The 25408-nt window shown below is 41.6% G+C and overlaps 1 protein-coding gene across 2 annotated transcripts in view; it reads left to right on the top strand.

Moving 5' to 3' along the window:
- FER1L6 (fer-1 like family member 6) overlaps positions 1 to 25097 on the top strand; it is a 101233-nt gene extending 76136 nt beyond the window's left edge. For both annotated transcript variants that reach the window (XM_075743379.1, XM_075743380.1), the window contains 10 exons: positions 1416 to 1543; positions 3359 to 3529; positions 4095 to 4255; positions 7134 to 7276; positions 7848 to 7936; positions 9949 to 10047; positions 13999 to 14240; positions 14585 to 14748; positions 17462 to 17562; positions 21791 to 25097. In XM_075743379.1, coding sequence (XP_075599494.1) covers positions 1416 to 1543; positions 3359 to 3529; positions 4095 to 4255; positions 7134 to 7276; positions 7848 to 7936; positions 9949 to 10047; positions 13999 to 14240; positions 14585 to 14748; positions 17462 to 17562; positions 21791 to 21977 — 1485 coding nt within the window. In that variant the 3' untranslated portion in view covers positions 21978 to 25097. The remainder of the gene's footprint in view (positions 1 to 1415; positions 1544 to 3358; positions 3530 to 4094; positions 4256 to 7133; positions 7277 to 7847; positions 7937 to 9948; positions 10048 to 13998; positions 14241 to 14584; positions 14749 to 17461; positions 17563 to 21790) is intronic.
- The last annotated feature ends 311 nt before the right edge of the window (positions 25098 to 25408 follow it).

The raw sequence follows: 25408 nt of genomic DNA, 5'->3' as shown, positions 1-25408 counted from the left end.
GGCTGCTCTCAATCCATTCTCTGCCCAGCCTGTAATTGTGCTTGGGATTGCCCCGACCCACGTGCAGGACCTTGCACTTGGTTTTGTTGAACTTCATGAGGTTTGCACGGGCCCACCTCTCAAGCCTGCCAAGGTCCCTCTGGATGGCATCCCTTCCCTCCTGCATGTCGACCACACCACACAGCTTGGTGTCGTCAGCAAACTCACTGAGGGTGCACTCGATCCCACTGTCCGTGTTGCTGACAAAGATGTTGAACAGTGCTGGTCCCAGTACTGATCCCTGAGGAACATCAGTCATCACTGGTCTCCACTTGGACATTGAGCCATTGACCACAACTCTTTGAGTGCGACCATCCAGCCAATTCCTTATCCACTGAGTGGTCCATTGGTCCAGTCCATGTCTCTCCAATTTAGATACAAGGATATCGTGTGGGACAGTGTCAAATACTTTGCACAAGTCCAGGTAGATGACGTCAGTTGCTCTTGCCTTATCCACGAATGTTGTAACCCTGCCATAGAAGGCCACCAAATTTGTCAGGCATGATTTGCCCTTAGTGAAGCCATCTTGGCTGTCACCAATCACAATAATCAAGCATGATAAATCAGAAGACTGGAGAATCACTTGTTCAAACTGAAAGGGCTAGGGACATAACTAACATAGTACGGACAACCTGTTCCAGACACATTATGCAATTGCAGCCAGTTTTAATCAGTAGAATTGTTTCAAAATGACATGCTTTTAAACAAAACCTTCTCAGTAAGGGGTAATGGGAGCATATTTTTTGAGAGCTGTGAAGTGCCTGTAATCAAAGTGGTGGATTTTGTGAATAAGCTATGGGGTGGAGAAAGAGGAAGAAATATAGAGGAAAAGATGATAAGGAGCATGATGTGAGAAGTGAAAGGGGTAAAGGAGCTGGTATTTCAGAGAAACGAGGGTTGCAGGTGACCTAAGAGGGGAAGAATGGCATGCAAAGAGACAGTAGTAAACAAAACAGAAGAGAAGAATAGGAAGAGGTTGCTTTATTTCCTGAATATAAAGGCTTCCAAGCAATCTCATAAATACAGTCTGAGGAGTTGTTTTGCGTTGTTCAAGGATCTGGACCAATGCTTTTGGGAAACATTTCCTGAATTCTACATGTACTTGTGCAGCCAGCTTCTTCCTCGGTGTTTCCTCTCCTGCTTGTCTCTTTTTCCGCCTTAGTGGTGGGACAGCACTCATATCTGCTTCACTCTTCTCCAGATCATCTTCTCCCAGTAGTCTGCAAAGCTAAATGCCGAATTTTATATTACATGAGGCAAGCAAAGCCCCTGCACTTCCAGAACACCCAGGACTGGGCAGGAAACCCATGGTCCTGTGTCATGACCATACAGTATTTAAGCAAGTTTCTTGAGGACACAGCCTTTCTTCCTAACAGGCATTTAACCTCAGCCCAGCTGATCCAGATGGCAAGTCAGATCCCTACATTGTGCTGAGACTGGGCAACACAGAAATCAAAGACAGAGAAAACTACATCCCCAAGCAGCTAAACCCAGTATTTGGAAGGTCAGTGATGGCTTATTTTCTTATTCAGGGATATTTTCTGCTTTATCACTTGCCACCAATATTACTATTACCATTAAAAAGTGTTTGTTATATGCTGATTTCTGCCTGTTTAGATGTTTTGTAATTCTACTGGTTAAAAGATTGAGAAAAATGTTGAGAATTGATTATAAATTATTTCATTTTCATACCAGTCAAAACACATCATGGAATGCAATCTGTGAGACGTTTTTGCGAAATGATGCATGAGAGGAAATGAGGCAACAAATGATCTGTGCAAATTAATGCAATTGTTATCTTTAAAGTGAAATAAACATCAGCTCAGTAAAGTGTGATTTCACAATCTTTGTTGCTATTTCAGGTTGAACAAAGTGCCAAAGAAATCTCATAATATTAGGACTAGAACAAAAAAAATCTAGTTTTTTGAACCCACACAGTCTTCTGAATAAGGAAGCCAAGGGCAACCTGTCAGTAAACATTGACTTTGTATTATCAATGCCTTATACTTATTTATATTGTTAACACTAATAGCTGTGATTATTTGCCAAGGTTGAAAATGTTTTGAATTGGGATGGAGTTATTCTGTAAGAAGGCTAAGGCAGAGAAACTATCCTATGTTGGACTGAAAGTCCTCTAGGCCAGTGTCCTGTCCGCAAAAGCAGAGACTTAAAGAAAAAAAGTGTAAGGAGAGAAGACAAGAACAGAGTGGTCCCTCCATAGTATGCCATCTCAGTTTCTGTGATTTAAGCTCTTCCTTAGTAGAGGTTGCAAGTGAACCGTCATTACGGTAAACCATGAAGCACAGCCATTATAGATGCATATAGATGGAATGGGAAATCACCACTGTGTTTGTTTTAGACAAGGTTAAGAATGGGCTGTTCATTTGGATAGTCCTTGCTGCTGCTGCTAGCAGCATCACTAGTGTGACTGGACCAGAAACTCCTTTGCAGCAGTGGCATCAGTCATGGTAACCACCTCTTGCCATCCTAGAAGCCCTGGTCAGCATGGCACCACCAACCTCTGGCAATCCCAGACCATTCCCAAACCTCTCTTTCTTCCAAAAACTGCCCTGCTGTTGCTACAAAATTGACTTTGTCGACTTTGAGAAAAAGGACAAAACTCATCCTTCAGGAGACAAAGCTCAGTTTTGCCTGTGCTTTGGAGAAATCTGGAGCCAGTGCTGTGTTGATGAGGATGTCCTGTCTTCCACTAATTTGTCAAATCCCTTTTAAAATCACCTTTATACTTTCAGCTTCCCTAAACATCTAACAACAACAATTTGTATCCCTGAAAAATGCACTGAGTGAAAAGGGAGTTCTGATCTTTTCTTTTTTGAATCTTGTTTTAAAGCTTTTGCCTGAACATTTTGTTGGGTGTCCCCAGATTCCTATATTCAATATTTATTTTGGAGCTTTTGGAAGAAAACAGAAGAGACTCAGATGTCCCTTTCGGGGGTTCTGAAAAGCATGTCAGAACTCTCATACAGCTTCTTTAGCTTTATTATTTCCATACTTCCACCTCTATTAGATTCAGGATAAATTATTGCAACTGACCAGCTCCATCCCATTGCTCTGTCTACTGTAGGTAGGAACAATCCTGTACAGGGCATGGTGGGGAAGCAGGAGAAAGAAAATACTTTTGCACTATGTGTTTCCAGTATGTTCAGATATTTCATCAAACCATAAAACACTACCGAAAAACCTCCACTGCTTATTAGAAGAGACACTGTCCACACATCATTTGCATAGTATTCATTAACTCAGTCTTTTAGGCTTCAAAACTGATTTGACTGCACATAGTTCTTATTTTTTGCTGTAGATCATTTGAAATCCAAGCTACATTCCCCAAGGATTCCTTGCTCACACTCCAGATCTACGACCATGACTTCGTGGGAACAGATGATCTCATTGGAGAGACTAAAATTGATTTGGAAAATCGTTTCTATAGCAGACATCGAGCTACTTGTGGATTACAAAGTCAATATGAAATGTAAGTACCTCTTCAGACAGCAACAGAGAGCAGAACACAGTGAATGACTTGAAGGAGAAATTCCAGATGTGGCTAAATATTATGCTTTCTGCAGAACAAAAATGTCACAGGAGGTATTTTAACTAAATTTCACCACAGATCTTAGCAGTGTCTTTGGGTAGCTGCCGGCCTCAGTAGGAAGTGGATATTTTTAAATTAACAACATTGTTTGTTCACCAAGTATTTTAGAGAGTAAACATCCTATGTATAACATACCTGCTTGATAAAAACTGCCTTTGGAGAGGCATAAAGGGTAAATGGAAAATAATCTGTCAGAGAAGTTATGCTCCCTCAACTTCTCCTGTGTTTTAAGAGAAAAGAGTAATTGGCCCCAGGACCTGAGCAGACGGAGGGGATGTCTCAAATAAGAAGTAGTGCTGGATAATTCAAACGAAAAATTTGACTGAGCCGATGTCAGAGCCACTGACCACAGAGTGAATCTTTGCATGGGAAGTCCTGATTTGCCAGTGCACTTTGCTGAAGTAAAACCTCACCCATTTCTCTTCACTCTGTTCCCTCCTTGCAGAGAAGGGTACAATGCGTGGCGAGATGCAACCAAGCCAAGTGAGATCCTCACTAAACTGTGTAAGGACTACAGGATAAGTGGACCCTTCATGCGGCCAGGGGAGATACAAGTAGGAACAAAAGTCTTTAAGGGACAGACAGTCTTCACAGAAGATGAGAATGGTAATGAAGTTTATCATGCTTCAACTGCATTGTAGCAGTACCAAGAGGCTGCACAAGCTGTAGCTGGGACCCTGTTGTGCTATGTGCTCTAAAGTCAGATTACTGGAACCTGTCCCTGCTTTGAAATACTCATATAACTGTGGTGATGAAGGCTGTGTCTACATTAGCTATTACTGTAGCTTAATTGCAGAGAATCTGTAGGGTGAGACAGTTATTGCTGATGACCTGACATCCCTGTGGTAGGTGTTGGGGGATACTCTGGACTAGCTCCAGCCTGATCCCAAGGATGGGATGCCCAGGACTGGTTGGAGAGCAGGGGACCCTCTTGGAACATGTGTTCTGGCTTAGTTTCATCTGAAAGGAGTGCAGTTTCCATGCTCTGAGATCCTTCCACACAGAAATCAAAGCACGGGAAGTCAGGGAGAGTCTTTTCAAAAATACATTCTCTGTCTAAACTAAAATGCTAGTGTAGACAAACCCAAGAAGTGAGAAGGTGGAAGGGAAGTAAAGGTATGAAGTGAGTCACTCAAGATCAGAGAAGTCCTCTGACCACAATTAGGTTCCAGGCCACTTACCTGCTAGTCCTATCTTACCTACTTGGCTTTCCTCTCTGTTATTTTTTCCCTCCTCTTGATTATTACCACTCTGACTGCTCTTCTGAAGCACTAACACAGCGCTGTGTAAATCCAGGTATCTGGGGGGTTCATGAATCCAGAGGGCAGGACAGAACTTGCCTTCAGAGCTCCCGGATTAAAAAGAGGACAAAGCTATAAGGAAGTTGAGTGTCCACATCACATAGGGGTGGAGTGGGACAGAGCTATCAGTGAAAGACGTCCCTGTCCATGGCAGGGGGGCTGGATGAGATGATTTTTGAAGGCCCCTTCCAACCCAAACCATTCAATGATTCAGTTTTATACTTAGGGTAAGGAAAAAGGTGTGAGGATGGAGACTTTCAAGGGGGAACAAAAGGAGCTAGTCTTGGAAACAGTAGAAGACACTGTGGCAGTGCAGAGAAACCTCTACTCCCTTATCTGTGTTTATTTATCTTTGAACACATTCCCCTTGGCAGCTACAAAATATAGCTCACACCTTGAGTGGAAAGCTGCTCAGGTATCGCTGTTGAAGGGAGAAGAGTTGATCAATTTTTGGTTTCTTGGCTGGAGACAGATTTATGGCTCCAGTATTGCTGTTTGTTTTCCTCACTAACAGATGACGAAGTGCGACTGCCAGCAACAGGATCTCTTGATCAAAATTCTAATTCACTAAAATGAGCTTCAGACAAACCAGCATCAGACAAGGTGGAAACCAAAAGCAAGGAAATACAGAACCAGATGGCAAAATTCAAAGTACTTATGTACATAAGTTTTTCAACATGTTATAAAGAAATAGTTTACAGCATACAGTCTTCTGCATGATCCTTATCCAGACTGCTGTTCTGACAAGTACATCTGGGTACATATTTCCTGCTGGGTTCCTGTACTGGTCATTATTTGGGTCTTTAAAACTAACAAAGACCACAGATTTGAGCTACAGAGGAGTACCAAAAAGGGAGAGCAGTACCATTTCCACTTTACAGGTGGAGAAAATTATACTTGTGGGCCTTACATCTAGCTTTAAATTGCAAGGGAAAGAATAGTTTAACTTTGCTCTACGATCATAGAAGTTACAATAGAATACAATAGAATAGTTCAGTTGGAAGGATCCTACAACAATCATCTAGTCCAACTACATGACCACTACTCCCAGGTAGTCTAGGACTACCTGCAGCCAATAGGAAGAAATAAGCATCTTCAGAGGGTGAAAACAATCTTTAGAAAGGCGCCTGAGAGAAGATATGGGTTATCAGGGGACGATCTGTCCCTGCTATTCTGGCTGCCTGAGTAGCTCAGGCTAAAGACCTTGCTTTTAGCTGGCTAAAATTTGATGAAATACATCACATCTCAAACACATGTCAATGCACAAGAGGGAACTAGGACTCATAACCACAGGGTCATCATTCCTCCCTCTCTGAGACATTAGGAAGGGGTTAATAGCTACTGTTTAAATCCCAAACAAACCTTTTGTGTCCTACCAGCAATTCAGAGATAGCAACACTGTAGGAAAAGTGATAACTGTTTGCTGACAGAAAGAAGTCTTAACTTTCTTCTCACTTGAGTCCTTCTCTCCTAATCTAGGAGGCATCAAAAGTCTGGGTTCCTTTTGTGTGGAGCACACAGAAAAAGGAAGGAAAGAGATGCTCAAAAGCTCAAAAGGCTTTCTCTGCTTTCCAATATCCTCCCTACCTTCAATATTAGCATTGGTCCTTCCTCGAGGTGCCATTTTCTGGGGTCTCTCTTCTTCCAGTGGCCAAGCTGAGCTGGTCAGGAGGTGACATGAAGCCCACAGACTTCAACCCTCTTCACTTGAGGTGTGATTCAGTTCTCCAGGGGTGTCTTTGCTATTGCCATCACAAGGCAAAATGAGGTGTAGATAGAATTCCTAGTGCCTATTTACTGTCAGTTCCATCAAAATCCAAGTCTCCTTGTCTTTCATGAACCATAGAAAAGCCTTACATTTGCAATTTTATATAAAAAGAGTAGTTCACAGATTTCTTCCATCTTCCTGTTAGAAACTGCTGCTGTAATAGTGAAATGATACTCTGTGTTTTATAAACTACTGCCTAAGTGCTAATCTTCTAGTTATGCTGGTGAGCACCCTTATTTATGAGAATTAAATGCATTTCAAGACCCTTCTTTACTTAGCTGTGATACATAAAACCTTCCTTTTAACTCAAGCAGATTTTAAATGACCATTTGCAATAATTAATGGAATGTATTACCAAGGGGTTCAATATTATAATTCAGCTCTCTTTGTTCTTTTTTTTTACTCTTTCCTACAGAGGAGCCAGTTGAATCCTATGAACATCTCTCTTTAAAGGTTTTACGTGCTTGGGAAGAAGTCCATGGAGCTGGATACAAACTGGTCCCAGAGCACATTGAGACTCGGCCTCTTTACCATAAGGATAAACCAGGCATGGAACAGGTAGAGCAGCTCAGAGAAGGTGGTGATTGTAGACCCAGGAGCAGTTTTCCTTTCCTCCGTATACTGTGGTTTCTATTTCTACCTGCAAACTCACAGAGACAGTATCCAGATGTTGTACCATACATGAGACTTTGTACAGTATCAACCTGGAAATTGTCACACATGTATGTATGCAGCCAGTTACCTAAATACACAGTAATCACACAAAGTGTGACTGCATACTTTCATTCTTTTAAATACCTTAGTTTATTAAGTTAACACAAATTTTGCTTGTATTTGGGCTTTGGTTCTTTTTTTTCCTTTCCTCATGTACTATTTTTATATGGATTTTGCCTTGAAGTTGCCAATGTTTGGCCTCAACTTCATCATTCCAACTTCACCAAATTCCTGAGAGATTGATAGAATATATGTATAAAAATTTTATTATATAGTGGGTTTATAGATGAAATCACAGTTACAGGATAGTGAGCTTGTTGGTGCTTATAGAAGCAGCAGTGGGTTTGGATGTCAGAACTGCATTTAAAGCCTTTTAAAGTCTCTCTAAAATGAGGTTTATCTCTTTGTTTTCAAGGGTCGTGTACAGATGTGGGTTGACATGTTTCCTAAAGATATGCCTCTGCCAGGACCCCCAGTGGACATTTCACCAAGAAAACCCAAAGGGTAATACTCTATGCTTTTCTCCTAGCACAGTGGCATAAGTCTTCAAAGACTGAGTCTCAAGTGTCTGGAAAGAACTATAAAAAGAACTATCACAACTTCTGTGATCCTGAGAAAGTTTTCTTAGGTTCACATGACTTCAAGTACAAAGAGAGCATCTAGTTTGTTCTCCTCCATTAAACAACTCAAAGAACTGTTGATGATTTTTTCATCAAGGGCTATCACACACCTCTTTTACAAAGATATCCCTTTTTCATAGAGAGATTACAGGTGGCTAGAGACAAGTATCCCTTAATAATTCTGATGTTATCATCCACTTGTTGAGCTGAAAGAAGTAATTCTGGTTTCACTACCTCTTTCAGCTACAAAGATTACTTGACCCTGGTTGAGACCTTTAATGTGATGCAATAGTATTATATCTATAGGATTCCCAGCACTTTGTTCAAAGATAAGATCAAGAAACACATAAAGCAGCAATAGATAGAAGAGATATGTTTGGAATAACCTTCTGCCACATTTCACACAGATACTTACGCTGCTTTATATGCAACACTACACATAGTTCTTCAAGCTAATTTAATATTTATAAATGAAACACAAAAATGAGCAAGAGGGTTCTCAGGCCATCCTGTTTCGGCTTTATTCCAATATTTTAGCAAGGCCTTTCCTGAGAATTTTATGTCTGAAGCAGCATCAGGTACTATTCCTGTATTATTTATGTTTGAACAAGAAACAATGAAATAAAATCTTGTTTCTTTTCCTTTACATTTACAAAAGCCAAGATTTGACAAAAATAAGAATCTATGTAACAATTACTTTCTTCAGACCAGAACTTTCTATATAGCTCCTTAACAACAAGCATTTTCCAATCCAAAAAAGATTTAAAACTAATCATACCCACAAAACCAAATTGTTGCTGCCATTTTTGTATTCTACAAAAGCAGGGAAAAATATTGTCAAACGGTTAATTATGAGAAAGAAAGTAAACATGCAAGCATGACTTATACATTTTTGCTGAGAAATGCATATTTGCTGCAGCAAAACAGGCTCCAGGCTCCGTAAGACTTCAAACACTTCGTGAAAACAGTCTCCGACAGAACAGGGATCTGACAGAGCATTGCAGATGAAAGTTTCTTTGGCTAGTGCAGAGGCTTGGTTTTAATGGTCAACATCTCCACAAGAGCTCCATGAGCTGGGGTACCTGGTAACTTCTGGTGCGAACTGTTTCACACCTGCGATGGAGGCTATTTCCAAGACAACATGTCATACCAGAAAAAATCATATGTTGGTGTTCTCAAACATATTTGTTGGGGTTTTTTTTATTTTGCAGTTCATACAATGACTCAAGGCATACCTAAATATTTGAATATCAATTTTTTTTTATGTTACCTGCAACATCTGTATATCAGTTCAAGCTTCTAGAGCTTTGGATGGCCACCATAAATGTATATAGGAGTGAAAAGGATGGGAAAGCTTTAATTCCTTTTACTGTTGCTTCTAAAGACCATTGCACTTGCTTAAATGAAAATATCTCTAAACAGTGCTTCTCTTCCCTTTCAATGTACTGGATCTCACCAAATACAACGTTTTAGGCATTTCTTCTGAAAAGCATCTGCCAGGAAGCCCTGTTTTTTATTAGCAAGCTGCCCACCAGAGCAGCATTGGAGACTGCTCTGATGATGTTGTTCAGATCAAGTTTGCCTTGTTTCACTGCGGCATTTTTGCGAAAAGAATTTAAAAGGAACAGGCATATAAAAAGCAAGGAATTTTCCATCCATCCGCAGCTGGCAGTGACTCTGCTGTCATCCAGCATGCTCCAAGAGCTGAGAGCAGCCACCATCCCCTCTCTATCACTACATTTTTGTAAACAGTAGAGGCCTGAGGCTGATGTTATTTTAAGACTTTTGCACAAATACAACATTTCTCACTTTATAAAAGCATGATTTGATAGAGATTTACATTAGTGTCTGACCAGAGCTTGAGTATACACAGGCCTACTTTCTTTTCTTTTTCAGCTATGAACTGAGGGTAATAATCTGGAATACAGAGGATGTAATTCTAGAAGATGAAAATATCTTTACGGGGCAAAAATCAAGTGATATCTATGTAAAAGGGTAAGTTCGTCAGGACTTGTCTTCAAAAGAACATATAATATTTCATTTAAAAATCAAACAAAAAAATTATGTTGTGAGAATATCCGATAAACTATTTCGGTGATGTTGGCACTTTGCTCTAAATGTCTGTCCAAATTACTTATCTGTATTACATACAGTTTCCTTTTTTTTTTTTTATCCCCCCCGCCCCCAATCAAATAACTGTAAAATGACACTAGTCCTTACTTCCTGCTCAGCCAGAGATGGCACAAGAAGAGAACCAAGGGAGCAGGTTGAGGGAGATTATCTTACCCCTCTACTCTGCCCTGGTAAGGCCACATCTGGAGTCCTGTGTCCAGTTCTGGGCTCCCCAGTTCAAGAAAGAAAAAAAAAAAAACCTACTGGAGAGAGTCCAGCAGACGGCTACAAGGATGATGAGGGGACTGGAGCATCTCTCGTATGAAGAAAGACTGAGAGACCTGGGTCTGTTTAGCCTGGAGAACAGAAGACTGAGAGGGGATCTCATCAATGCTTATAGATATTTAAAGGGTGGATGTCTAGAGGAAGGGTCCAGACTCTTTTCAGTGGTGCCCAGCGACAGGACAAGGGGCAATGGGCACAAACTGGAACACAGGAAGTTCCATCTGAATACGAGAAAAAATTTCTTTACTCTGAGGGTGACCGAGCACTGGGACAGGCTGCCCAGAGAGGTTGTGGAGTCTCCTTCTCTGGAGAGATTCAAAACCTGCCTGGATGCCATCCTGTGCAACCTGCTCCAGGTGATCCTGCTTTAGCAGGGGATTGAACTAGATGATGTGTAGAGAGGTCCCTTCCAACCTCTGCTGCTCTGTGATTCTGTGAACCAGGACACAGTTTAGCAAACAGAGATCAAACACTGAATTTGAACTGTAAGGGTTTACAAAGATGCAGAGAAGTATGAAATAATCAGAGAAAAAGAAATTATGACCACATTAGAAACAAGATAGCACATATATTCCAGGTTATTTCCATGGGAAATATTTTCTAACCTCATGTGGGGAGGGTGAATGACTATGGCCATCCTAGGGAGAATGTCATGTGGGCACTTTCTGCTCTCCATCTCCTTCCTGCTGCAGACAAAATGCCTGTCACAGCTTCAGAGGTGTTACTGGGATAATCGGTAAATGGGAATGATTTCACATAAATAAAATGAAAAGAGAGAAAGGGAAGCTCAACACTCAAAACAGCTCTTTCCTGAGATTGTAGCAGGATATTTCTTAAAATTACTTGCCTGTTTTGGAGTACTGCTTTGCACTTTCTGCATCTGAGCACAATTTGAATGCAGGTAGGGTGGGGGGAAACTACAACATAAGTGGCAGCAGGAAGTATTGGAAACCTCAGGTTAGAGACTGGTCTTAGATTTCTTGCTGTGTTTCCACTACTGCTTCCTTGTATCTAAATTGGAGAGACATGGATTTGATAGATGGACCACTCAGTGGATAAGGAATTGGCTGGATGGTTGCACTCAAAGAATTGCGGTCAATGGCTCAATGTCCAAGTGGGGACCAGTGATGACTGATGTTCCTCAGGGGTCGGTACTGGGACCGGCACTGTTCAACATCTTTGTCAGCGACATGGACAGTGGGATCGAGTGCACCCTCAGCAAGTTTGCTGACAACCCCAAGCTGTGTGGTGTGGTCGACACGCAGGAGGGAAGGGATGTTATCCAGAGGGACCTTGGCAGGCTTGAGAGGTGGGCCCATGCAAACCTCATGAAGTTCAACAAGACCAAGTGCAAGGTCCTGCACGTGGGTCGGGGCAATCCCAAGCACAATTACAGGCTGGGCAGAGAATGGATTGAGAGCAGCCCTGAGGAGACAGACTTGGGGTGTTGGTTGATGAGAAGCTCAACATGACCCAGCAGTGTGCACTTGCAGCCCAGAAAGCCAACCGTGTCCTGAGCTGCATCAAAAGAAGCGTGACCAACAGGTCGAGGGAGGTGATCCTGCCCCTCTGCTCCGCTCTTGTGAGACCCCACCTCGAGTATTGCATTCAGCTCTGGGGCCCCCAACATAGGAAGGACATGGACCTCTTGAAGCAAGTCCAGAGGAAGTCCAGGAAGCTGATCAGAGGGCTGGAGCACCTCTCCTATGAAAACAGGCAGAAAGAGTTCGGGTTGTTCAGCCTGGAGAAAAGAAGACTCCAGGGAGACCTTATTGCAGCCTTCTGGTACCTAAAAGAGTCCTACAAGAAATCTGGAGAGGGTCTGTTTACAAGGGCATGTAGTGATAGGACAAGGGGCAATGGTTTTAAGCTGAAGGAGAGTGGATTTAGATTAGATATTAGGAAGAAATTCTCCATTATGAGGGTGGTGAGGCACTGAAACAGGTTGCCCAGAGAAGTTGTGGATGCCCCCCTCCCTGGAAGTGTTCAAGGCCAGGTTGGATGAGGCTTTGGGTAACCTGGTCTAGTGGAGGGTGTCCCTGCCCATGGCAGGGGGGTTGGAACTAGATGATCTTTAAGGTCCCTTCCAACCTAAAGCATTCTATGATTTTATACTAGAGAGTGAGATTAGTATGCCAATACGAATTGTGTCATTGTGGAATCCTGGAAAAATCTGAATTTGTAGAGCACTAGGCACATGGAAAAATTAATTTCCTTAAAAAATCCTGTTGCAGTATTGCCAATGACCAAATACAAAGAGCTGGAGTCCGCAGCTGCAGTCTGATAGCAGCTCTTACCCCTGTCTAGGGTATATCTGCATGCATTTTACCAAGAAAACTTGCATTAGCTCTGAGCAAGCTGTGCAGGGCACCTGGACTTGTACCACTCCTTTGGAGCAAGCGTTATTAGGCCAGGTGAAGCATGCACTAATACAACCATATGGTCCCCAGAGTGCAACAAGTGTGGTTACCGCATACACTGGCTGAGCAAACCTCTCCTTGCACGTCCCTGAGAGGAGCTACTCTGAAATCACTGGTGTTCGCATGGATATACCAAATTTAGCAATAAACTAACGTGTTCAGAGCACTAGCAAAGTAGCTCTGAGAGCATGAAATTGAGGAAATAAATAGGGAGCCAGCCCTTGTGCTGAGCTGTGTGATAACATGAGGACACCACTATCAATGCCAGAGTGGTCTGATAGGGAAAGCCAGGAGTGGATAACTTTTTGCTTTTGTGCCTTAATGATGAAGACACAAATCTCATTATGTTCAGACAGTGCACGTGGCACTGAATCTGTCACCAGGCATGGATTTGCACTGGGGGCAGTGCTGTGCTTGGGATTGTTACTGTTTTTCTTAATTCCTTTTTGAAATAATGGGGCTTGCTGGGAGAAAGCCACTCTTTGGATGCAGCATAAAAATGCTAATCTCTACTCAAGCTGTGATAAATCATCTTCAGAACTAAAACATACCTAGCTGGATCATTACCTCAGTGGAGCTCTTCAGAGAAGAAGATTATGTTTAGGAAAGCATTGTCCTTTTGTACCATAGATTGCACATCAGTAGTTGTGTATACTGTAGCAGAAACCAAGAGGAAATCACAAGAAAAAAATGGAGACTTCTCCAGCCATACTTATGCCGTGTTTATATCCCCAAACAGCAACTGCAACCAATTTAGACTCTAACACAGAATTTATTAGTGTGGCACAACATGAATACAGGGATTAGTAGTGGATAAATGACTGACTGTCCTTGTCTGTCCCATAGCAAATGGCCAACCGGTATTTTGGGGTCTTGATCAAAATAAAAATTATGTTCTCACTCTCAGCTTTTGATCATCACTGGCCATTGCTGCAGTCCGTGCCACGGCTGTGAGGTGGCCAAGATCCCCGAGCCAGGGCTGTTGCTGCATGTCACAGTCCTGAACGATGTGTTACCTCTACTGATTAGGTAGGAATTAGTAGATGATCATGCTTGTAAGCAAATAATGACAACCACAATTCAAGCTCCCCTGGTGACAGCAGTGCTCTCCACTGTGTGCTTGCCATAGGTGGCTAAAGGGTCTGGAAGAAGACAAGCAGGAGACAGACGTACATTACAACTCCTTGACAGGAGAGGGCAACTTCAACTGGCGCTTTGTGTTCCCGTTCCACTATCTCCCAGCAGAGAAACAAATGGTGGTTAGTAAAAGAGAAAACATATTTTCCTTGGAAAAGACAGAGCGCAAAATACCTGCTGAGCTGGTGCTTCAAGTGTGGGACTTTGAAAGACTCTCTGCAGATGATTTCTTGGGTAAGTATGTGATAGAGCTGACTGAACTTCACCTGAGGTCTTGCCAGACATGTATTTTGTACAGATATGTACAAAATGGTGTCTGAGACACAACTTTTGCTTGTCTTTCTCTGAAGCATCACATTGCAAACTTACACATTTCTTGGAGAGGGAATAATTAGGAATGCAGATGAGACAATGCCAGGGCAATACAAATGAATGACTGACAGTATAGAGAAATCCCCAGCTCTGAAACTTGGGCCCAAGCTGCTGCATTGCTCCATGTATCTCATCTGGAAGCTGTTGTTTGAATGCCGTCATGTCTGTCTGGTCTCTGAGTGTTGTCACATTACTTCTCTCTTCAGGAACTCTTGAATTGAACCTGAATGGCTTCCCTCGAGCAGCAAAGACCGCCAAGAGCTGTGACCTAGGCACGGTCATGGCAGCAAGTGAAGAAAATAAGATGTCCATATTTCAGCAGAAGCGTGTCAGAGGCTGGTGGCCTTTCATCAAGGCTGGGGAGCTCACGGTATGTAGCTCACTACAGATGAGCAGCTTTTCTCTGGGACTGACATGCTCTGCTGAGATCCTGAGATAGATGCTAATTTTGGATATGGCATCTGAAGAACAACCACCCCTGGCAATCCATAGGACTCCTCCAAACACTTTAGTGGTTCCCCATAGATTTGGTTCAGATAATCCCAGGCAACCAGAGCACTTTTTGTACTTTGCTTTCTTCCACTGTTTATCTCCCAACACACTGGATGGGTAGAGTGGAAAATCAGGTGCTTCCAGCCAACTTTATGTCAGTTGAGGAAATCCTGGGAGGAATCTCACCTGCTTATTTCTTTACTATTTATTTCTCAGTTCAACCAGAGTAAAGGAACTGATTTTGGAGTCTACCATTATTCTCCTTGCTAGTGACACATCTCAAGTAGAAAGAGCACAGTCCTCTCTCCTTGTTGAAGTGTGCTCAATAAGCCGATATTTTTTGGTTTAGTGGCAGAATACAATTGGTATAAAGGAATGCAAAGGACAATGACAGCTTCCCCCAAACTCCTCAAGAGTTTTTATGTTAGAAATATCCTCCTAAGAAGAATATAAATGCTGCCACACAAATTTTCATTTACCTGAAGCCTCTAGTGTAACAAGTCTTGCAGCAGGGTGTAAATCTCTCTCAGTGTGTACCCAGCCATTTATCTCAGAGTTTTCTGCTGCAGCTTCTCTTCATAACGTTGTAGTGCTTTCTGTATATAATCTGAAGCTACAGTGAAATTCTCAGTGGTTAATACAACTTCTCCATTTTCCCTGTCTTTAAGGCTCCTTTGTACTGTTACAGCAGTATAGGGGTCCTCAGTGGAAATGAAAGACAGCTCTGATCCTCTGTTTCCTAGGTGGAGTGCATGTATCTATGCATGAAGTACATCCCGAAAGTTAACTCTGCACATGGTCTTTGGGGCATGTTTACATGAAACAGAGCATGAAGCAAAGCTATGTGAGCTAGTAAAGGAAAATCCAAGCTGATGTGCTCACATGGCCACAGAGCACTTTGGGAGCTGGGACCCGAACCCAGGCATCCCTGCAGCCCAGTTCTGGGATTAGTGTGGTTGGAGTATTTTTAGGTGCATCCAAATCCCTCTGGGGACACAGACCAAGAGCTACAAGCTACCTTCCTGTAGTATAGCCTTCTACAAATTCACCTACTTTGGCCCTTTTTTAGGGGATCTCCCTCCCTCCCTCCCTCTCCAGACTTTCATTGATTCTCTAAGGGTTTTCCTAAACCTCACCCTTCCTTCATATTTCTGTCCATTCCAGCAAGAAGAATGTTTTAATAAAAAGTACCATCTTCAGGTTCATTGCCTTCTTCAGACTGAAGGTGACTGTGTAATTTCCATGGATTTAGTGAATGGGCTCCACTCCCAAATCCCTGCTTTACCTCCATTTTTCTCAACTCTAGTACAATTGATTCTCTTTCTTCTGGTCCACTTTCATCTCTTGATCCCCTTGTCTTCCACGATGATCCCTTTTATCTGCATCCTTCTTTCAGCTCAGTTCTGTGCTGAATCCCAGCCACTGGGCATAGGTTAACACTTTAGTTTTTGATATTCATAAAGGTATGAGGTAGGAAAATAACAAATACAGGAAAAGCCATTTGTCTTATTTTTCATCCATCACAGATTTTATGAAGCTGATTTGATTTACCAAATCTTCATTGTTACTGGAATGTTTAAATCTCTGAAATCTTAATTTTTTTTCCTTTGGCCTAATTAAATCTGTAGTGGAGATAGTACTGAAGAATGTACCTGGATGAACAGGGAAAAAAGAGAACGTCTCTGTAATCTAACAGACAAAAATATCAACAGATTTGTTGCTGAGAGTGCAAGGGAAAAACAAATATTTAACCCATATTTAGGAAGCTCTAACTTCCATAGCAAAAGTTACAGTTGATACTAAGAGTCCAAATAGCTCAGATTATGTATTTCTACTGCAAGGTGTAGCAGACATCATCTTCTATAAGTGCTAATATTTTATTGGTCACTCAATAAGCTTTAATGGCTTGTCACAATGAAAACAAGCAGTAAACCAGCAGTTATATTCCATTATGACTTTTCTGAATTCTAGAAATCAGTAAGTTGGTGATGAACAAAGTTGTCCTTTTGTCACAACTCTGAGTATCATCTGGCCATCCATCAAGAAAATTGACTCTGAATCCACCTACCAGTCCGCTGTTCTTTTAGTCTGAACAGAACTCTCTAGGACTGCATGATATTTTCTGCACACAGATCTCATTTCTAGACATCTTTCTTTTGTGAGCTGAGACCCCAAAGCTCAACTGCTCCAGCACTTGTGACTGGCTGAATTTCACCCCATTGGTGGACTACACCTTGTCCACATCAGCAACGCAGCTTCCATCTCAGCCATTCAGTGCTGCCAGGATGTGTGATAGACAGAAGACAGGTTTTCTCAGATTAATTATATCATAATTTAGGAAGCAGAAAAAATATGTATGGGTCTGGCAGAAAACATCCTACCTCTCTTTCCCCACAGTCTTTGAGCATAAGTCAGGAATTTGGTGCCTGGGTTTTCCTTTGTGCTTCAACTACAAAGACTTTATCTTATTTTCTTTGATCAATCTCCTTTGCCCTCAGCTGGTTCCATAATTTCTCCACAAGCTGAATCCTGCTGTGATTTAATTATAATAACCCAGGATTGGATGCTTACATGTGATCTCTCTGATCCAGGGCAAGGTAGAAGCTGAGTTTCACTTAGTCACAGCAGAAGAAGCTGAGAAGAATCCAGTAGGCAAAGCTCGAAAGGAGCCCGAGCCCTTGGAAAAACCCAAGTGAGTAGAATCATACTCATTAAACAAGCTGGGGCAGGGGTGTTCAGCAGGAGACGGGGAAGAGCAGGTGTCCTTGCTCCTCTCCTGGCTTTTGTCCTCTTTCCTGCTGTAACCTTGAGCAAGTAATTTGTCCAACTTGTGCATTTCCTGGCTGCTGGCACTCATAGCTGGCAGCACCTTCCAGATTAGCTGAAATGCCTTCCACTGGAAGCCCAAATAAATTGCATTGCTGCACATGTGTCATCAGCGAGGGTTCACACACGGGCTCATTCCATAGCTGACCTAGCATGTGATAACCTCTTAAGCCATCATAACTTATGCATACACCCAACACCTTAATTTGGTCACCTATAAAGATCAGATGGATTATATTTATTATATTAAGAGGATAACTATAAACCATTAATGTTTAAGCGCTTTAAAATGACTGAAATATTTCTATGTCCAGGGTTTTTTTTTAATATGAACATTAGGAGACAGACTCTTAGTATTAGAAAAACAGAATTTTGGATATTAGGAAAAATTTCATCACTGAAAGGGTTGTCAAGCACTGGAACAGGCTGCCCAGGGAAGTGTTTGAGTCATCATCCCAGGAGGTATTTAAAAGACGTGTAGATGTGGTGCTCAGGGACATGGTTTAGTGGTGGACTTGGCAGTGCTAGGTTTACGGTTGGACTCAATGATCTTAAAGGTCTTTTCCAACATAAATTATTCTATGATGTTGTGATTCTATGATTCTAAGAATTATCTACACACATTTAAAGGTGTCTTAATTGCTATATGTCTGTGAAAACCTGACCTCTGCATCATACGTCTATTTATTTTTGCATAAATTAATCACTTGCAGATAAAGTGATAAAATGAAAATCAGGTCATATGGGAATGATATGACTTTAAAAAATCTGTCTGTAATATTTTTTTACTTCATAATGAAATAATGAAGATGTTTGTTTTTCATCATACTTTTTAATGAGGACCTTTTAAGTGGTTTAATAGAGGCAGATGATCTAGAAGGAGTATTTAATATTTCAGTATTTGTCACATCAAAAAAATATTATCAGCTGAGATTTTTGCATTCAGAAAAGATGTACTTCTAATCTATTTTAGCTCAAGTACTTTGTTCTACTAAAGTAATGAGCTAGATTTAAAAAAAAGAGAGAGAGAAATTGATGTTATATTTCCTGCTACCAAAGCTTCTACGAAACAATTGCTAATCATAATTGTAATCATTGCACATTCTGTTTAATTTTGTTGGTTTGATATATATCTCAGCATAAACATGAAAAAAGCAGAAAATGACATAAAGGTGTGATTGCCAATACCCCTACAAAAGTTATAAATTTAGCCTGAAAATTAGGGGTATCAGAGATTTGTTGAAAATTAGTCTTGGAAAGACGTTAATCAATCATTTCACCCAAGATCTTTACCCACAGGCAGGATGAGCTATGCCTGACAGACGTCTGCCTGAAAGATTCCCAGTAATGAAACTAAAGCACTGTCTTACAGAGGAGAGAGGACTGGGATAGCTCTGAAATACGTGTGGTGGGAAGCAATCAGCCTAGGCAGTTTTAAGAGGGAGAGTAGTGTAATAGAAGGATTACATGTCCAGAAGGTTGTTAACAGGATGTGCAAAGCCACCATCGCATTTTCCTCTCATTTTTTCAGGTGTAGCCATGCACCCCAGGCAGCCTGAGGCTCCAGGGCTCCCTGCATTTTTACCTCGAAGGCATTTTATCTGCAAATGTGCTGTTGGGCCAGCAGGTTGTCACTGGCCTGGCGGCCCCTTCTCTGCTGCACAGCCAGCCTGGAGGTGTTTTAACCCAGAAGCCACAGATCTTGCACCGAGTAATCAGAAGGGCTCCACATCTAGGGTTTTATGATAAAATACACAGCCAACACATGGCTCAACCCAGTTCTACTTTTAATTGAGATGTATGCCTCAATTAAAGTAAAATTAGGGTGGAGCTAATCTCACTTGACATTACCCATCTCAGAAGGAAGCCATTCAGGCTCCTTTTGAGGCTGCTCCTGTACAGGCGGGGGAGTCATCCCATTTACCTAACATGATCTTAAGATGGGAGCTGGGGAGTGAGATGAATTGTCCTCCAGAAGGTCCTTCCTCTCCACATGCAGACAGTCCAGGACTGACTAGGTTGGGCACCTAAATTTTAAAGTTAGAAAAAATAAATCCTAAGGTTACTAAAGCAATATCAGCATGTGGATAGTAAATACTATTTTAGCTAGACACTCACTTACTGGAAAGAGAATAAACTAATAACTGAAGACATTGCATGCCTCAGATCCATAAAGCTGGTATTAAAGTTTACCAGCTCAGTGCCCCTGAGTGATGGAATATGTGGTTCATACACACAGAGTATTCAAAATAACTGAGAGATAACAGATAACTGTTTCTGCACCTCAAATGAGTTCTCTTCAGGAAGAAGTGGATCTCAATGAGCTTTGTGTCAGGACTTCCATATCTCTATGCCAGTACTGTAGGTTCACATTTTTTTTGCTAATCATGTAGGCTCACACAGAGGGGCAGAGAAATATTCAGATTGTTTTGAGTACTTAAGTTTTTAAATTAAGAAACAAAATAATTTCAAACCCAAAATTGTCTTCTAGGAGCTACTAGACAGTAGCAGACTCTTTAAAGTACCAGAGCAAAGGTGGACAAAGGTTAAATATCTGGGAACTAAAGAGAAATGTGCTAATGAGAAATAAGGTGCAGTGCGCGTAACTTCCTGCTGGCCAAAGCACCATGAGGTTGTCCATCTCTCCATCTCTGCCAACCAAGACAGGATGCTTTTCCAGATGCACTCTTTTATAACAAATACGCTGCTGTAACTGGTACTGAATTCTATTGCTTATGTTGCAGAGAAAACAACTTAAATGAGCAACAGTCTGGCTTTTTTTCCCTGTCTTTAAAGGTTATGAAAAGCCCTGAAGTAGTTGGAACGTGCAGACTAATGGTTTTGTTACTCAAGTCTGTGATTCACTAAGTTTTACTCTTCAGAGTATCCACTTTTTAATAATTTCTTTTACCTTGGAGGGCTTATTTGCTGATTTATTTCTGAGTCATTCCCACCTCAGTATAAAACACAGTCCTTAATTAAAAGTTGGCCTTTTGGATTTACAGACTTTCTGTCACATTAGCATGCACTTCCACATGCTGAATGCTGAATTCTCCGGATGACTAAGACATTACTTAAATTCCTTAAACAGTGCTCTGGAGTGAGACACGGACATTGCTTTTTGTGACCCTCAGTCTTAATTTCATTCTCCTTACTGCTGCACCATCTGCACAATTACCGAGATATCGGGTATGAAAGACAACCTGCACCCAATTTTGTAGATGTTAATGTTGCTCCACACCACCGTACTCATCAGGTCATCCCATCATACAGAGCTGACAGATGCTGCCTCAGCTCATCGCAGGGTAGGGCTGTTGAAGTCAGAGGCAGAGTAACCTCCCAAGCTGGGTGGCATGTTGGAGGAGAGACCGCGACAACATTTTTCCCAAGGAGAACATTGTTTTCCTCTCTGTATGCAGCCAGCTTTGCTGTACAGTGTGAAGAAACTCCTGGTTATGGAGGAGAATACAACACGGGGCAACATATGGGAAAAACTTAGGATTATGGAGTGCAGACATTCTCTGTTAGGAGAAGGTGGCTCTAGGCAAACTGCCTAGATTTTGAGTTTAATCTCATCTCCATTTTCAGGAGGTCTGTTTTAAATTTCCTTCTGAAAATATGCCATTTTGCGCTGTATGCCAGGCCTGAGCTGGGTCGGACTGTTATGGCACATGACTATCACTGATCAATCAGATTTTTTGTAGTGATTCATTACTCCTTTTGCAATGCTAAATTCATTGCAATGATTAGAAAGCTTTTGTGCTCATGTTGAAGATGTCTTAATTCTTTAGGATTTATCATGATCTTGTCTGTAATTTTGAACCCCATATCTTGCCTTAAATTGCAGTAGGTATGAAGTGTGAATGGGAACTTCCTTTTGAGTGGTGTGTGGAGCTTGAGCTCAGGGACAGATGGAAGAAGAGTGACCCAATAGTATGTGAAACTCATGGAAGTTCCCTCTAAACTCTTTAGTGGGTTCTCAGGTGTTAAAGGTCCTTTTTAGACTCAAATATATATTTTGCAGTGGGGTAGCTTTGGAAATGGCTGGATCTGCCTTTATGAAAGTTTTTCTCTTTTTCTTTCTTCCCCTTTAGCCGACCAGATACATCCTTCTCTTGGTTTGTAAATCCTTTCAAGTGTTTGTATCACCTGATCTGGAGAAATTACAAGAAGTACATCATCATCGGCATAATTCTACTTATTCTCATTGTCTTCCTGGTGCTCTTCATCTACACGCTGCCAGGTGCAATCAGTCGTAGGATAGTTGTAGGAAAACCGTAGGTTATGAATCTCATTGTAACCAATCATATACAAACAATTCAGATAAAATAAAAGTCAGGCATATAGAATTAATCAACCTGAAACACATCTTGTAAAAAGAAAACATAACTATTTATATCAGAAATTGGAGTTCTCTTTTAGAATATTTTGACTTCATCTTTGGCAGCTCATTCAGACCCAGCCTTATTGTACATTATCATAACATACTGCTGCAGCTTTACTGAAAGTTTGATTCTGTGCCTAAAACTGAGTTTTAAAGTAAATTCCTTAATTCTATGCGGAAACTGATTTGTCAGACAAATAGTTATTATTACAGACAAATGATTAAATATTAAGAGCAAAATCTGTACACATGTATAGTTCAGCCTTTGCCTAGTTTTGTAACTAATTATTTGAACTGTTTTTCAACGATCTTATAATGGCATGATTATTTTGAGATAAAATGTTTATTTAAAAAAAATAGAAGGTTAAATTGCCTCATTTTGTGTCATGTGCAGAATTCATCCTGCACCTCTCAGTAGGAGCTCTGTGCTCTATAAAGACATCTGACACACTTATAAATGAGGTAAGTGTTGGTGACGGGGGAGGTAGAAGCAGAGATGGAAAGAACTTTTTTCAGCTGCAGTTTGAAAGTGCTGGAGGTCGCTGGAGGAGGGGGATCAGGAAGATAAAGACTCAGCCACAAGCACTGTGGTAGCAAATGATCCTTGTAAAGGAGAGGGAACAGGGAGGATCCTGCTGCTTGACAAGCAGAGGGAAAGAGGAATGGAAAAGAGAAGGGCTGCAGAGTGGAACAAATAATGGAGGATTAAAGAAAACAAGGAATAAAACATTACACAGTTGTCAATGTGAAAATCTTCATCCTACTTAAGAATACAGAAAATGCTGCAGCCTGTGTCATGCACAAGGCAAGGCCTGGTAACTTAATGACCCCATTTGGCCTTACAATGAGTGGCTGTGAATTTGAAGTAGCTATAGAAATCTCCTCTAGTCTCATCCATGGTTAGACATGTTGTAAAGGTGACCTTTGAGAAAATGCTTTCCATCATGCTCCGCTCATACAAACTGTGAGCACCCTTTGCAAATTTTTAACTATCAAAAGACACAAAAAGGAAATCCAAGAAAGGGTGATAATTCTGCCAAGCTCAGGGTGCAGGACTAGAAATGTAGGCATCAGCATCATTCTCAGAGGCCAATTCTATGGGAAGCCTGTGTGGTACTGCTTGTACCTGGCCTGTTAAGGCTGTGCAATGAGCCTCTGTGTTCCCCTCTGGCCTACAACACAGGTAATTGCATTATTCTGAAAATGGATGTTGATGGAACTTCCACAGAGAAAAATATTTTACATTTTAAAAGGATTTTAGAGACTTCTTTTGGGTGAGATGAATTGCTCTAAAAGTGTATCATCTTCTTCATTCCACTGATGATAAAGACAGATGGCTAAAGGCAGGCTGAAAGCATCCTGTCCCCACCCCATACAGCAGATTGTGACTCAGTATTTCTTCTAAATTTCACGTTCTAAGTATACAATAAACAGAAATAAATTATTTAGGTATGTGAGTAACTACATTACAACTAGACATGTGGCAAAGGACCACACTGGATGGGTTTTACTGTTGGGCTATTTTCCTTTAGAAGTGCATTTAATATGACCAAGAAATTAGAACACCATTACATGGTTGAATCTGCACTAGTTAAATGTAGCAGTGCAAGACAGTGATACGGAAAGGTGCTGAACACCCTCAAGTCCCTCTTCATCTCATATCTCTCTGCAGTGGGCCCTCATCTGGTGCAGCCTCTGCTCACACAACATGTGTGACACATTCCTCTGAAATTGCTTGTTTTTCAATTTTGTGCTATTTTGCATTCGAGCCTTTATGTAACAGAAAAGGAAACGTTATTTCTCCTAATATGTCTCACCATACCATGAATTTTGGAAGTACAATTTAAAAGCTCCAATAAAAGCAAATAAAATTATTTTGGTGCAAAAGGTAGGAGATGAAGTTGTGACAATTGGAGTATGTTGTGACAATCTAGAGGTGATGGTTCTGATTTTTTTTTCCAGTGTGTCAGGGCAGTAGGCCTCATCCTGCATGGCAGCTGCTGTGTCCATCTGTCCTTACTCTGCTTGTTTGCCCTTACTGCCACGGACTGTGTGAAGTGCTGAACTGTGGCTTGAGCACCCTGCCCTTGCTGGAAGGTCCTCCTGCACAGCTCCAGGACCAAGCCTTGCCTCTGGACTCCAGCAGCAAGCACAGAGTGGCAGCACTGTTAGGATGAGATGGATGAAAAGGCATCCCCCTCCAAGTCCTGGTCTGAGTCTGGATGAGCAGGGACCTTGTAAAGACCCTGTCTCCTTTTGTCCCTTGCATATCAGTGCAGATAGCCACCTCCTTCACCTCTGCTGCCCCTTGGGTCTTCAATCCCCTGCAGCGTGGCCATTTCGGAGCCCCTTGTATTGCTGAACACCAAGGTCCCCTTACCCCTGTGTGGCCCTGCAGTCTGGGCTAAAAAGGGTGTCACGCAGCCAAAAAGGAAGCTGACACCTCCACAACTCTTAAACGGCCTATCACTACACTCAACACATGCAGGCAGATCTGGATAGCTTTGTCTCATAGGACAAAGCTAAATCAAATACCTCTTAATGATCTTCCAGATGGCTGCAAAGTAGCTGGAGAGGTAGGGCTGTCAGTAAGTATTAAAGAGACAAAATATAGCAGCACTCAGTGCTGGACTACTCATACAGATGCCAGATGTTACAATTTTGCATCTTAATTGAATTTATGGTGACATGGGCTTTGTGGTGAATAGGGAGTGAGGTTTATGTCGAGGATTGTTGTTATTGTCAAGGACTCCTATCTATTTCATACAAAAAAGAAGGGATCCTTATCCTGAACAGTTATCTCAACATTGATCTGCAACTATGCGGGCTCAAATTTGAGGCCAGCTGATACAACTTGGAGTTTTATCAACTGGCTTCTGACCACAAATAGCTCATTAAATAGCTGAGTGCTACCATTGGCAAGTACAAGATCTGTGGATGTAAGATTGTGCTCTCAGAATAGGAAGGCTAGCCAGGAATTCCAAAAATATTTGGAAGTAATAGCCTAACACTGCTGATCATCATGTCCTGCTTTGAGACATTTGGCTTGCAACAATGAACACTGCTTTTTGCATACAAAAATCTTCTCAGGTGGGAGCAGATGTTATCCTTCTGGGGGGCAAACCTGAAAGATTGGAAGACCTATGCCTGAACTGTGGAAGACAGACTCAAGTTTGGGGTGTTATAATTTCTGAGTGCCCAATTTCAGGTACCCTAGCTCAGATTTTTAGACACAAACTCATCTCGTGCTGGCATTTAAGTAGCAAAGTGGGTACAGAGTCCCATGATTTAGTGCTGTGGAGCAAGTTGGCCATCAATGGGCTCTTCC

The sequence above is a fragment of the Balearica regulorum genome, chromosome 2 (assembly GCF_011004875.1).
Source record: "Balearica regulorum gibbericeps isolate bBalReg1 chromosome 2, bBalReg1.pri, whole genome shotgun sequence".
Lineage (NCBI taxonomy): Eukaryota > Metazoa > Chordata > Aves > Gruiformes > Gruidae > Balearica > Balearica regulorum.
This window is presented reverse-complemented; position numbering and strand designations above follow the sequence as displayed.